At 42.1% G+C, this 14,621-nt stretch overlaps 1 protein-coding gene across 1 annotated transcript; it reads right to left on the reverse strand.

Moving 5' to 3' along the window:
* Positions 1 to 3,308: 3,308 nt before the first annotated feature.
* On the reverse strand, positions 3,309 to 13,805 carry slc9a6a (solute carrier family 9 member A6a). The gene is made up of 16 exons (XM_079167222.1): positions 13,496 to 13,805; positions 12,424 to 12,623; positions 11,645 to 11,722; positions 11,391 to 11,467; positions 11,124 to 11,236; positions 9,867 to 9,972; positions 8,336 to 8,471; positions 7,821 to 7,926; positions 7,505 to 7,593; positions 7,232 to 7,345; positions 6,958 to 7,069; positions 6,639 to 6,792; positions 6,291 to 6,321; positions 6,121 to 6,206; positions 5,709 to 5,814; positions 3,309 to 5,497 (listed from the first exon to the last, which is right to left on the reverse strand). Exons 1-16 carry the CDS (start codon positions 13,788 to 13,790, stop codon positions 5,225 to 5,227), a joined length of 2,076 nt encoding a protein of 691 aa, XP_079023348.1. The 5' UTR covers positions 13,791 to 13,805; the 3' UTR covers positions 3,309 to 5,224.
* Positions 13,806 to 14,621: the final 816 nt, after the last annotated feature.

Below are 14,621 nucleotides of genomic sequence, written 5' to 3' on the forward strand. Positions count from 1 at the left end.
AACAGCTCTTTGAGCTGCGTGAAAGAGTGTCCAAACACAGAGACGCCAACCAGAGTGAGGATGTGCACGTGTTCGTACAGTCAGGATGAAGATGTGAAGAGAGGTAAGGTCATGACTGTGAATATGGCTTCTTATGAATAACATAATGTAACAATAAAAATGTCTTCTTCTTCTACTCACAAAAAAAAGCTTTAAAGCGATAAATAATTACTGTACATGACTTGTTGTATAATATATATGTAAGCAACAACCCATTAAGACTGTTGTGACCTTAGATCAATGTTGACGAGAGCCACATGTTTGGTCTGTGCAGGTCCTTTTGTCATGAACATCTGGCTGGAGAGGTTTCACTGTGCGAGAGTAAAGGCAGGTTATCATTTTATAAAAGGTGCATTTCACCAAAAAAAATAAGAATCCAGTATTTAAATTACCGTCATCTGCTGTAGTAGAACAGTGCATTGGTTCTTGTAACAAGTGAGACTTTTTGCTTGATTTAAAATCATTATACAACTGAATTTTTCATCAACAACATCAACAATTGTGTGGAAATCAGGTTTCAAGCTGAGAGACCTCTATTATCTACGCAAGCTGAAGCTAAGTGGCCCTTTAAAAGTACTATTTCCTCCCCGGACTGGAACTCCACCATACAGACATTCTTGAGCAGACTGGAGGGAGTTGTGTCCATATTAGGAAGATGTTACCTGATATCTGGCACAAACCGTGGCTGGGAGACTAAAACGCCATCAGTATTGGCAGTGCGGGACGTGGCTTTCATAATAACACCACTTTGCCCACTTATCCTGGATGGATGGATCAATTCATAATGATTTGTAAGCTTGGCAAGTCTTTGATCAAATTGGGAGAATACGATGTAGCTATTAGAGCAAGGTGCATATTTAACACGGTGCCCTAGAGTTAAATGTGAATTAATTCAATAAATATTAGTGTGTGTGACGTGAGAGCTAAATCACTAGCTCTCACGTCACACACACTAGAGGAGATTTGACAAGTGCAGGGTGAAAACATGAACCCTATAATAAGGAATAATTCATGTACTTCGATCGTAATTCACATCTAGACTGGAAGTGATTCACAACCTTTTAAGCAGACTGTGAAATGAAACCGTGTCTACCTCTGAACCATCGTAACAACTTGCACATGTCGACAAGTTCAATCCAAAAAGGGTTTCTTTCTTCTGGGATTGTTTCTATTGAACTTCTAGAGGCCTGATGAGATAAAACAATTCAGTGTTACAGAAGAATAAAATACCGCCTTAAAGTGGTACACCTCCGCCAACCAGTCATGCTGCAGTTTACATCAAAGTCTGTCCAAAATGTCCTCACTGTTTCATTTTAATCTGTTAGACATTTGTGTAAAATTGTCATAATTAGGAAATAAATGATTGAATCAGGCCAAAGAGGTGTTTTGTGAGGTCCTTTGACCCATCCACCTAAATCTAACCAGTTCATCCTTGAATCCAAGTGGACGTTTGTGCCAAACTTGAAGAAAATCCCTCCAGGTGTTCCTGAGATATGACGTTTATGAGAATGGACCGGACGCAACGGCCGTCACCGGCAAAGAGCCATAAAAAGAGACGAATCTGGAAAATAAAGATTGTTTTTAGAGAGAAATACCGTTTGTCTTGTCCTTCAGTGTTTATGTTGTAACCTTTCGGTGGAGCCGTACCTCCATTGTTGGAAACCACTTCACCGTCTCTCTGAAATTGACTTCATCCCGCTGATATATGTGACCATCTTTAAAAAAACAACTCTCAGGCTTGGGCTAGCTGCCACAATTCAAGGCTGTGAAGATTATAAACCTCTTCTTAGCATAATGTGAAAATACACAGATTTAAGCAACTCAAGTAAAATCACTTCTGGCGCTAATCTTCTTTGGTGTTTCTCGAGGATGATGGGATGATCTCTGGAGCTCCACAGCTGCATTCTTACACGACTATGACATCCAATAAAAAAAAGATGAGGAAAATGAGGAGGCCATCAGAGCGAGGGCTTTAATCAAAAGCACAGGCTTCTGTTTATTAACCGTTGCACGCACATGAACAGGTGAGAGTATATTTACACAGATGTAAACAGTCAGTACTTGCAACAGGGGAAGAGAGAGCGAGAACACAACGTCTCCCACACGCACGCAGACACACACACACACGCACACACACACACTCGCACAGAGTTTGCAGTATAAAGAGAGAGTGAACCGTCTGAAAACACAAAGCACAGCAGGCCTCTTTGGTCAGCTACTTCAGACAGGGTTTCCAATGATCAAAGCCTGTCACTAGTCACCATTCAGAGAACAAGGAGAGAGAGGAAGAAAAAAAAGTAGTAGTACGCAAACACAAAAACCTCTATCAGCTTTTTGCAGATTTCACATTATTTCATGTGTCAGTTGAAGAACAGCGGCACAAGACTCTGCTTGTATATATTTTTCTATTTTTGTCTCCCCACCATCAGAGGAAGATGAATGATTAATGCTCCGTAGAAGTTATGGCAACAGCATTCACACACATGAATGGTGAAGTGATGACATGGGACAGCAGTATAAAAGGACTCTTAAACATCTCTGCTGCCACTGCATTGTGGAATTGACTCTTTACAAAGAAACATCAATAAAGCAACCTAACAATCATTCAATATTCATTAAACCGACATGAATTTGCTCATTTGTTTTCCACAACCTTCCAAAACATAAAGATAAATAATATAAAAGCAGCTGTTGGATAAAAGATCAGAGCAAAACAATAAAACATTCTTAATGGATGAGTGCAAATTATTCACTTTTCAACTTTTTTTTTTTTACTTCATCGTTTCGCTTCCACAAAATAAAATTCAAATAATGGAACAAAGAAAAAGTATAAATGACAGAAAGAATCAATCATTTCCTGGACGATCTGGTGTCAAGAAGCAAGCATGATAAAAAAAAAAAATACTTTCAATAAGAAGTTCCTGCACAGCAGAAGATAACTGGAGAAGGAAAAGAGATATCGCTGCTCTTCCTTCCTGTATCGTGGCAAACACACGAACACACAAACTCTCCGTCCTCCATTTCTCTCTTTCATCATCTATTTCTTTCACTCTTTTCTGAAACCCTATCATCCTCCTCCTCCTCCTCCTCCTCCTCCTCCTCCTCCTCCTCCTCCTCCTCCTCCTCCTCCTCCTCCTCCTCCTCCTCCTCCTCCTCCTCCTCCTCCTCCTCCTCCTCCTCCTCCTCCTCCTCCTCCTCCTCCTCCTCCTCCTCCTCCTCCTCCTCCTCCTCCTCCTCCTCCTCCTCCTCCTCCTCCTCCTGCATCCGCTCTGCATGCAACCAACATTTCTTTCTCACCAAGAGGATTAACTGCAAAACTGTTGTGCTGAACTTCGTCACCGCGTTCAAAGTGTTTTCTGGCTTCTGTCCACATCAACACGGCGTTGCCACCGTGACGCCCTATCAACACTTCCTGTTAAACCCGAGTTCACAGCTGCTATACTCTGCACAGAAAGGAGCTCACAAAACTCTTCCGTTACTTCTTGTGCACCCACACCGACGAGAGACTACGAGTTAAATGTAACACTTCCAATTAATTCAGAATGCGCGATACTCCTGTTTAACCATTAAGCCTCGAGGACACTTATCGGCTACAGCAGAGAGAAACATCCAGCATATCGACAACCATTGTTGTTCTCTTCTGGCATTTCCCACAATGATGAACTGCCACAGTACCAACGTACATATCTGCTCATATCAGCCATGAATTGATAAATAAAACGCCTCACATTCACCGCGTCCAGCTTCTCCAATACAAACATCTGCCTTTGTTTTAGTCTTCCATGATTATAAAGTGTTATAAATCTTTGGGTTTTCAACTACTGATCCGACAAAACAAGATATTTAAATTAATTAATCAATTACACAGAAAATAGCTGATTACTTGATAATAGAATAATAATTGGTTGCAGCCCTAATAAAATTATTTAAATATATATATAATTTAGAAAGATAATTTCTCTGGTTTGCCAAATTCTTACTCAGAAAATCACCAATAACAAGTTCCTATAGTGTCAAGTTCATGTGTTTTTCAGGATACATCTCGACGTTATGTGGATGCTCAAAGCTAAACGTGTACGACAAACGTGTGACTCAGCTCAAAGTACTTAAGCTCTGATAACAATAATAATACAAAACACTTTAAGGGTCGTCTGCATTCAGTTTTCACAACAGGTCATGATGCAGGAATGAAATGGCACTAATCTTTCTCCGTTAAAACTCCTTTGGATCTCGTTTTGGGAAACAACAGCCCTTTGTTCTGCTGTGAGCAACACCAGCGTCTAAAATAAGGTGTAATGTCCCGCTCTATGTCACAGTCAAAGGTCATTGGGAGAGATCCACAACTTTCACTGCATCAGCAGCATCACATTGTTACACAATATTTACAGGCAAATAGCACAAACACCCACGGAGTATATTGCTACCTTATGGACAGATGTGTCTGTTGAGTTTTTTGTATTTCTTTTTGTTCTTTTTTTTACAAAGGAAAACTACAGCCCATCCTGAACTGGCTTTGCGTCCAAGAGCGGATCCAGTATGGGTTGCCAGGCTTAAAACTACAATTCCCAGGCACTTGATTGTAACAAAATGTACAGTAAAGTTGTCCACTGGGTCAGCATGCCTCTGATGCGCAGAGAGAAGGCAGCAACATTCAAGGTTAGACCCAAAACACAAAAAGCCCTCAACCTCCCATAAGAAGAAAAGAGCGAGCATCCTCAGCATGCATATCAAAGTTATAGTACTCTGTGATATACTGTACATCGACAAATTAGCTAGTGGTTGGCACTTGCATTTACACACTATCACATGCTGCTAGACCTCTGTGCAATGCTACAGTAAGGTGACTGACACACAGCTTTAAGCAAAACTAAGAGAAACTGGTTTTCAATTACCAACAAAACCCTAAAATAAATAAAGACTATATTACAATGACGGCAGATGCCAGAGAGGTGTGGAAGCGAGCGGAGCGAGAATGAGGTAGAGACAGGGATTTACCACAAGAGGAAGTGAGGAAATGTAACTGAGAGATGTGTGGGGGGGGGGGAGAAAAGAGGAATGAGGCAAGAGCAAAAGGGGAAAACAAGTGGAGGAGCAAAAGAGGGCGTGTCAGGTACGGGTCGTTTGCTCAATAGCTTGGGTCAGTCAGAGTCGGACGGTCGTCTGGGTCTGCGTTGAAAGACTTTCTTCACATCCGCAAGCGGTGGTGGGGGTCCGTAAAGGGCGGGTCAGAGTCATCCATGGGCAGCACCAGGCGCGTGCCCCTCATCACCAGCTCGTGATCCCCGCACGTCAACTCTCTGTCCAAGTCGTCAGAGATGGCGGCGCCGGCGAAGGCCGGACCGCCGCTCGTGTGGGAACCTGACGCGTCTGTGCTGACTGTGATGTCGCCGTAGGTCAGGTTGATGTCGCCGTCGGTCAGGATGAGGTCAGAGTCGTCGTCCTTCAACTGGCACTCGTTCTGGTGAGAGGGAAGCGGAACGATGCAGATACTCAAACCAGAATACAGCAAAGGATTTACCAATAAAAGATCGATTGTTATCAATTCAAAATCTTAAGTTTCAAACTGGACTTCATGATTCATCAAAATAACTTTTTTTAAATCGGTTAATTCTGGATAATTCTTAACAAAACACAGCCAGAAATAGCTTCCGTATGAACCAGTGTCTGACCTCATAGGCCTGAGGGCTGGTGAGGAAGCGGGCGAGGGGGCCGCAGCAGGGAGGCAGCGTGGCTGTGAGAGGGGGGCCGCTGTGAGTCAGGATGGGCTTCAGGTAGCTGGAGAGGGGGCTCGAGTCAAGGACGCATTACAGAGAAAACAAGCATAGAGAGCGAGTGGTGAGATGCAACAAACATTCCTCAAAACTTAGGTCATTTACCTAAAATACACGAATGACCTTCATAACACACAGCTAATAAAAGAGACCATTTGTCTTTCAGTCTGTACATGGTGCTCCCCCTGCTGTCGGACACGGTGAACTACAGTAGTCGCCACTGCACTGGAGCAGGTTTGATGCTACTAGCAGTTATTTTCTGATGTTTATGACATTGATTAAAAACTAGACCGTTGCTGCCAAAGGATACTTGTGGTCGAAGTTGTACCAAATTCTGAAAAGCCAGGCACTTTCTTGTTTGGTGCTTCTTCTCTCTGAGCCTTCAGTGATGCTCACCTGTAAAAACACAGAAAATGCAATGTAGGTGTTTTTCTTACAGTCACATTACAGCAATAAGGATTTCACAGGGGCCACACTTACAGGGTTATCTTGATCAGAGTCCACTCCCACTCTGTTTGAGGAAAACAAACACAGTTATAAACTGTCGGAGCAGAACACAGTTGTGAAGCATGTTTCCCCTGTTTAGCGAGTTCCTGAGCAGCAAGTTTGCGTGTAAAGGTGGTCGTACTGTAAAAAGCCTCAAGCTGAATGATTCTTGGAGTTTTAACCTGATGAACCAGTTAAACATGGAAGTCATTACATCTGGACAAAAAAAAAAAAACATTTGATAAAGTAAATTTCTCTGACATTATCTAAAATTCAACCAATGTTAACTGCAAGTCCAGCTTTACCCCTGGAACGGGTTAGATGGTTGAAGGAGAGGCCTACCGAATATGCTGGCAGGACAACATCTGGGTGGTGCCACCTCCACAAACCCAAACTGTAAAGAAGACCACGAGCAGAGTGGTGGAAAACATCATCTGACGGGCGTATGTCGCCGTGTCTCTGATGGACAGGGCAAACGTCATCGCGCCTCGCAGCCCTGAAGAGCAAAGTACGGAGAATTTTACTCACAAACAAGTATGCAAGTTCCTATAAAAAGACAAATCTGGTGATCTCTGTTTACAAAACTGTGTCGGTTATCTTTCTATCTACTCACAGTGAGCTGCAAGAAATTAGAAAAGTGCATCCACAGGGTGCCACTAACCCGCAAACATCATCATGTGCTGGAAGTTGGATCTGATCTTGTTGCGTCGTCCCAGATTAAGAAGGAACGAGAGAGGGTAGATGTTCGCAGCTCGGCCCAGGAACACTGCCACCTGAGTGGGAACGAGGTCAAGGAGAGGACAACAAAACAGAGAGCCAGTGAAGTCTCCTCGGCCTGTATCCTCTACGCTGATACTAACATGCAAATAGGCAGCTGTTGCAAAGGGTTATATCAGGCTTTGTGTGCCCCAGATAGTTTCACATGCAAAGGATACAAAAGCTCCGACGATGAACATGGGATTAAAGACATGGCTCTGGAAGGTGAACAGGGTCAGACCCATGTAGGAGAAGATGAAGTTCTCTGCCAGGAAATTTAGCACCTCAAACAGCTGCAACACAAGAGAAACATCAACTGATTAAAGAATTCTTGACACGGTCACTGATAAACTCCACCGTTAACCTTTTTTTTTTTTTTACCGTCAAAATAAAAGCACAGACTTTGAAAAAGAAGAGAAAGAACAGTGGTGTGGTTGTAGTGCAGGTCTGACCTGTTTGGTCCTGTCCTGGGAATCAGGAGACAGGTTGTTGAAGGTGTAATGAGCCTGAGTGATGCCACAGAACAGCACAGCGACCACACCTGCAACACACCAGGAGGGACCGAGATACAGGGTAATCAAGTCCTTTATCTGATCATTTCTTATAGACTGGCAGCAGATTAAAGTACAGTGAACCATCATAACCATGTCTGTTTCAGCATGTTTCAGCATGTTTAAGTGTGTGTGTGTGTGTGTGTGTGTGTGTGTGTGTGTGTGTGTGTGTGTGTGTGTGTGTGTGTGTGTGTGTGTGTGTGTGTGAGCGCGCTACCTGTGAAGCCACAGGCTTCAGCCAGCAGGAATGTGCTCCATGACATGAGGAAGAACAGAGCCGTCTCCAACAGCGGGAAATCCCTCAGCTTGGTGAACTTAGTCACGTACGGACAAGAAGTCAAGGAGCTTAACGAAGACACTACAAAATGAATTCATATTATAACAGGTTTCCTTTTCTTTCAAACAAGTGAATTTGGAAAAATCTTGTTTCCAAAGCAAAGTGATTTTGTTAAATTGACTCACGGCTTCTGATGGAGCAGTTGTCCATATTTCTAAGGAGGAAGAGGATTCCTCAAACAAGAAGAATACATTGTAAACAAGTCCCATTATCGACTCATTGTTATACCATTAGTTCTCGAAATACAAGGTGGTTTTAGTGATGTAGCATTGTTTACGAAACATCATTTATCAAATGGTTACACTAACAACTGAGCAATAAATTCAGACTTAATGTAACATGTAACTACTTATGCAGTGTATGTATGGATAAATAAATAAATGAATAAAAGATATGAGAGCAGTGACGACCCCGGTGGCCACTCCCAGAGCGAAGGAGCCGCTGAAAACTCCGAGGAACATCCCTAAAGACTTCAGCAATGCCATGACCTCAAACGTGTTGTCCCCTTGTGGCTGGTAAGCTACTATAGACCTGAAAGAACACAAGCGTACAGAGAATGTAAATCATGTCAAACATTACGATTAATAACTGCACACTGGAGGTTTACAGAGTTACACATTAAGGTCAGGAACTAAAACTAAAAACACAGTAAATGTAGAAGGCACTTGTATCATATGATGTAACTGCCTAACATGTACTGTAAATAGTCTTTATAAATACAAAGTCCACCCCTAGAGCAGGTCTCCTCGTAGAGGGCCCTTTTTTGATAATATTCATGTATTTAGCTTCTGTTGATGAAGAGCAGGCTTTCACAGCAAACAACTCTCACTCATGCAAGTTAAGATAAACAGAAAAGCAGAGTGATGTAGAGAAACAAACGAGTCTCTCTCTATTTAGATAGTTCAGTGTTAGTACTCAACTTATAACAAAGTGGCTGACTTGAGAGTCTGCTGAAGTGATATTACAGTAAGTAGAGATGAGTAGAGATACGTAATCCATTCGTTAGACTGCACGCAGGTTAGTTTGAGGTCAAGCTTTCTCTGCAAGGGACACGTCACTTGGTAGTTAAGTAGCGACACTGAACAATCCCAATAAAGTCTAATTAAAAGAACAAGATGATACCTCTCAGCAAACTGCTTCGAAATTGGAGTTTGGGATAAAAGGGATTTTGTGGCAGCAGAATTATTTAAAGTTCAGCAGCATAGCTGTCAGTAAGAAAAAGTTATTCTTCAAATATTTTGCCGTTTTGCGATAAAATATACTGAAAGGGATAAATTCCCCCTCATCATTCACAGCCCCCACTCACACAACTAACCAGCAGGCATTTTGTCTTTCAGCGTCCTGCCTCCATCTTGGCTCTTTTAATAAACAGAATCTTAAAAAAAATAATGGGAACGTGTTTGTCGCTGACTCATCAACTTAAAAAAAACGGTTTACCAAAAAAAGCAAAAGAATGTATGAATAAATAAATAAATAAATAAATAAATAAATATTCTGGATCTCTGGTTGAATAAGGCAGAGTCGAAAAACAAATGGCCGTTGATTCATCATGTTTGTCCCAAGGCACTGCAAAGGCACACAAAGCCACGCTCTACTTAGTTCACCCCGTTCAGTGGGCTGGTCAGAGTCTCTCCACAGGGACCGGCCCCTCCACTCTGCCTGCTATTATGATTTACAATTCTGTGGAAATAATAAACAGTCCCATGCAGAGGAGGAGGGAAAAAAATGCGTGTTAGCTTAGAGACCACCTTGTGTTTAGCATTGGCGTTAATGAGAAGCTGTTATTAGGTTAGTTAAAAAGGTCACTGGCTGATCGATACAAAAATCATGACTTGCACTTTGCCATGTCTCTGGGCACATTCAAGCTGGTTTGGGACGGATGCAGACTCATGGTTTGAGTGTGACGTGATTTTAAGGAGGACTCACGAGGACAGAACCACGGCCACTGCATCGTTGAGCACACTCTCTCCAAACAGCAAAGCGTACAGATCCACGTCGACCTGCAGCTCGTTGAAGATAGCCAGGACCGTCACTGTGAACAAAGAGCAACACGAGCCAATGAATTTGGTATTCGTCCATGTTAGAACTGAAGCCATTAATGATCCACATCACTGAGCAAGACTGAAGCTGTGTTTCAAGTCTATACTACATAGTAACACTGTGAAATGTGAATGATTAACATATAGATTGCTTTTACTTGTACTTTGTAGAAATAGGAAATAAATGAACAAACTGCAATCTTGGAATTTAGAATGACGAGAAACTTAAAGCAATAATATTTTTCATTTATTATTTATTGAATATATCTTTTCTAAAACATTTCCCGAACCAGCTTCTCCAATGTTTGTTTTTTCCACTTTTTCCCAGCTGTGGATCACATCTCCATGTCAGTTATACTTTGTGTCGTGTGTCATTTCTCCAGTGAACGAATTATTCTTAGTCTATTATATTAAACTGGTTTTCTGATGAGTTGTTTGTGTCCTGTTTGCTAGAATGTGTGCTACAAGCTTTTAACATTTCAAAAGTGAATCCAGGTTATAATAGGTGTTAGGCCTCCTCCATTTGAAAACGCATATGTTTTGCTACGTTTACGCTGAGCGTCCACAACTACGCCGGAGTTTTTCCAGCACCGAGGAGTTTGAAAACGCTCCCGAGGACGGAAACTCCGGGTTTGCCTCTTCGTGTGGACGGTCTGAAACGGATACGTTTGGAAACGATGACGCCCACACACGCGTTCGCTACTTGATTGGTTCTTAGCAGTCACGACGTGTCCTTCCCTGATTCGTCACGAAAATCACAAACAACAACAGCCTGATCGACTACCAGGTTAATTCAACATGCACAACTGATTACAGGTGTTGCTGACCTTGTTGTCTTTACAGCAGCTGTTGAGCAGTTAAAGTCTGCATTTTCGCAGAGAAAGCAGCTGTTATTGGAGCAATTAGTCGTATTTTTTTTACTAAGCAACCAATCTGCTTCCTGTTTACACCGGCACCCACCTGCATGCCCAGAGTACGTGAATAGTCACGTGATATTCGTTTTCAGGCGTTTTAGTACGGACGGAGATCATTTAGAAAACGATGCTGAAACAGCCGCGTGGACGGAAATCGTTTTCATTTAACACTAGTGTGGATGTAGCCTTACTTGTAAGTAACTTGAATGACTGACATCGAGCATACATACCGGGGTCGGTGGCTGAGACAATGGCTCCAAAGAACAGACAATCGGTGAAGAAGAAGTCTCCACCCAGCTGTCCCACCCGCTTCATTAGCACCACGCAGCCGTACATCAGCAGCCTGATGGAGCAACAGCAGGTGGTTTTACACATCATCATAAACAACACTGACTTCAGTGGCATTAAGGGAACTTTACCACCAAAGTAATTGAGATGTATGAATACTGCTCTGCTGCTGGCTCTTTTGTGGCCATATGTTAGTTTACTATTCTTACCCAATAACAAAACAGGAAACAACTGTCCCCATGAAGGCGTAAGCCAGGATGGATCCCATGTTACGGAAAAAGTGTCTCTGAAAGACAAAACGATTGAACAACAGTCATCTGATCTGCATCGAGACTATAATCACCATTCGTCTCTCAAGACGTTGGATTTGAGCAAAAGAGGACATCAGGAGTCAAACGTGTTAAAAGTTTACACATTTTGTCTTCGTGCAGCGGCAGAGAGAGAGCCTAAAATACTACTGTACCCTTTTCAAGCTGTAGCCAGCGTGGAAGATGATGGGTGGGAGGAGAATATTGAAGAACACTTCAGGGTCAAAGGTCACCTGAGGTAAACACAAAACAAGTGGTATCACATTACAGAATTAAACATAAAAAGAGAGAAAGTTGTTTGATGAATACTTGGATTATTGGATGAATTAAATAAGGTGACAGATCATAAATTAAACATTTGTGTCAGCATGAAGTAGCTCACATGACAGTCGGCAAAAAGTTATTATAATAGCATTTAAAATGTTTATAGTACATCTCTCAGAGGGCAGCATCCTGCCACTTATTTCATCAGAAGTAATACACTTTAAAAAAAAATAAAGGTTCCTTATCAGGCTTCTATAAAAAGAGAAGATGTGGAGAATTCATGCTGCATAAAGATACAAAACCACATCATATATTTTACTAAGGATGCAACTAATTATTACTTCCATTCTCGATTAATTGATCAATACTTTTGTGGTGAAAATGTAATGTTATCGAATTTCCCAGAGCTGAAAGTCTTCAAACTGGACGTTTTGTCCAAAAACAAAAAAAGTTCCAAATCATTTCCAGTTTAGTTGATTAACTAATCAATGTATCTAGTGATTGATTCAGCTCTACAGTGTACAGTTGCAACATGACCAGCAGAAAACCCTTAAAGTTGACAGATCTATAGTAATAGTACAGTAATGTGGAGACTTTACAGTATAATAGTGTAGTCAGTTTTTGTGGTCAGACATAATGAAACATTTCAAACATTATTGACGGTCTGTACCTTTCTCAGCATCTCATTATCTTGTATATCGTTCACCTCGTTGGCACCGATCTCTCCTTTCAGAGTGTACTCGTAGAATTTGCCGCTGACGTTGACCAGCAGGGTGGCGGGGCTGGCGTTAACGTGGCAGCTCATCGTGACGTTGCTGATGTCCCGAGGAACGTGGATGCCATAACGCAGGACCACGCCGACAAGTACGCCTGTGAGAGAATAAAGGCAAGACGGAGAGGATACAGAGGGGAGAGGCGATTAAATGTAACGCCGTCTATGGTTGCAAAAAAGAAGGCCAACATTGATGAGGAGGTGTCACTAAGGGAGAAAGTTAATGGTCCTGTCAAATATTACCAGACAAATTAGGAATATTGTGTTGGGATGAGGAATTCTCCATTACTCTGGCTTAACAGGTGATTAGACCTGTAGGAAGAAGTTGAGTGACATGTCGCCAAAAACCTGACACAAATACAGTAACTGGAAGGTATAGGCGCTGACAATCAAGCACAGGTTGCACATGCCAACTGTTATCAAGCAGTCAAATGCCAACACGGTTCATGATGACTCTGTGCCATTTAAGTGCTCCAGTAGGCCAAGCCAGTTAGCCTGGACACATTTAAATAGACACACACGAAGAACAGAACATTGGATCGGGCAGTGGTGGCCTAACGTGTGTTTGTCCTATCAGGTGTAGGAAGGTTTGTATGTTGGTGTCTGAGTGAAGGAGGGATCAGTCAATCACATATTGTGCAGCCTGCTCGACATAACGTCCTCCTCGAGCTCATGCATCCTTGGCCTCACCAGACCACAGAGTGGAGAAGTGAAATTTTGAGGGTGGCTTTTTCATGGCACGGTGGCCATAAATACTTGACTGCTTGTGTGTGTAATGTTCAAGAACGAGCAGCCAGGTGTTCATATTACCGTAAATAAGCGTGTTGCCTAAAATGCGCCACAACGTAGCAACGTATTCGGGTTGGACGAATGCACACAGACACGCAATCGTATTTAAATCTAATTATTAGCACAAAACGACAGTGATGACACTGCTGCATTCCCTCAGTCACGCTGTGCAGCGTCTCACCATAAATCATCGCCAGTCCAGTCTCGTGCAGGAACCTGAATCTCCGGTGTTTGAACAACCAGATGGTCAGGATGGTGAGGGTGAGGAGCATGATGAAGATGAGCAGGTCCGCGCTGTCCTGCCGGTGGCTCTCCTCAGCCCTCTTCTCTGTAACGATGTTCTCCATGGCACTGTCCTCCTCCTGAGGTGAAGATGCTCGGCACACACAGATGCTCACAGACAGACTCACGAGCACGAGCAACCACAGCGTCCTCGTGGCCCTCCTGGCACTGTTGACAGTCAACTTAAACACCATTTTCGGCTACTCGGCGCTGAAATGCTGCAATGTCGTCGTAGATAAAAAAGCAAACTTTGTGCTAAAATGATTCACGGACTGGGGGAGAGCAGGAAGACGACAGCAACAGAGGTGTCGGTTCTGGCCCGGAAGTGAAACTATCTTTTTCCAGAAAGCGTACTATGTTTATTTCGGTGTAAAAGCACCATGGCAGGATGTCGCTAGTTTAAAGAGACGTTAACAAAACAGAACGTACCGTAAATAATTGTGTGTGGTTCAAATTAACAAAGTTAAAATTGATTTTGCTGTTTTTCACGAAACATTTCCATAGCGGATCATACTAGTTACAACTGAGGACTCTTATTATGAAATTGCAATTTGTCATCATTCTCAACAGGAAGTGAGATAAATATATGCATTTCTGTTATATTGTTCAATTTGGCACTTATGCGAGATTACAATTTTAAATTAAACTGAATTAACGATACGAAGGCGTTTTTGTGATGACGGATTTGTTTAATTTACAATACATAAAGCACAACTATAAAATAAAACAGCTAACTATAATTAAAATGAGTTGTCAAATAAATAAGTGAGATTTAGTTGAGTATCATCTATTTTTTTAAACGTTTTCCGTTTGTTATTTTCCCCGCCAGAAAGTCTGGCGATACAAAGTACAAGATGGGAATTAATGTAACGTTCGGGTTTATCGGACATAATGTATTAATAATGGCTATATACCTGAACCTGAACTATTGATAGTCCTTAACCATTTTTCTGTAATACATAACATTTATAGATTTGATACAAAACCTAAAATAAGGTGTATGCTAGTTAGCTAGTTTGCCAGTC

This window comes from Pholis gunnellus, assembly GCF_910591455.1.
Source record: "Pholis gunnellus genome assembly, chromosome: 10".
NCBI classification, from domain to species: domain Eukaryota; kingdom Metazoa; phylum Chordata; class Actinopteri; order Perciformes; family Pholidae; genus Pholis; species Pholis gunnellus.

Coding starts and splice junctions, on each gene's coding strand:
- slc9a6a (XM_079167222.1), bottom strand. CDS start 13,790: ATGGTGTTTAAGTTGACTGTCAACAGTGCCAGGAGGGCCACGAGGACG. Junction 12,624..13,495: donor TGGACTGGCGATGATTTATG/GTGAGACGCTGC, acceptor ATTCTCTCACAG/GCGTACTTGTCGGCGTGGTC. Junction 6,322..6,638: donor TTGTCCTGCCAGCATATTCG/GTAGGCCTCTCC, acceptor TTCCTCAAACAG/AGTGGGAGTGGACTCTGATC.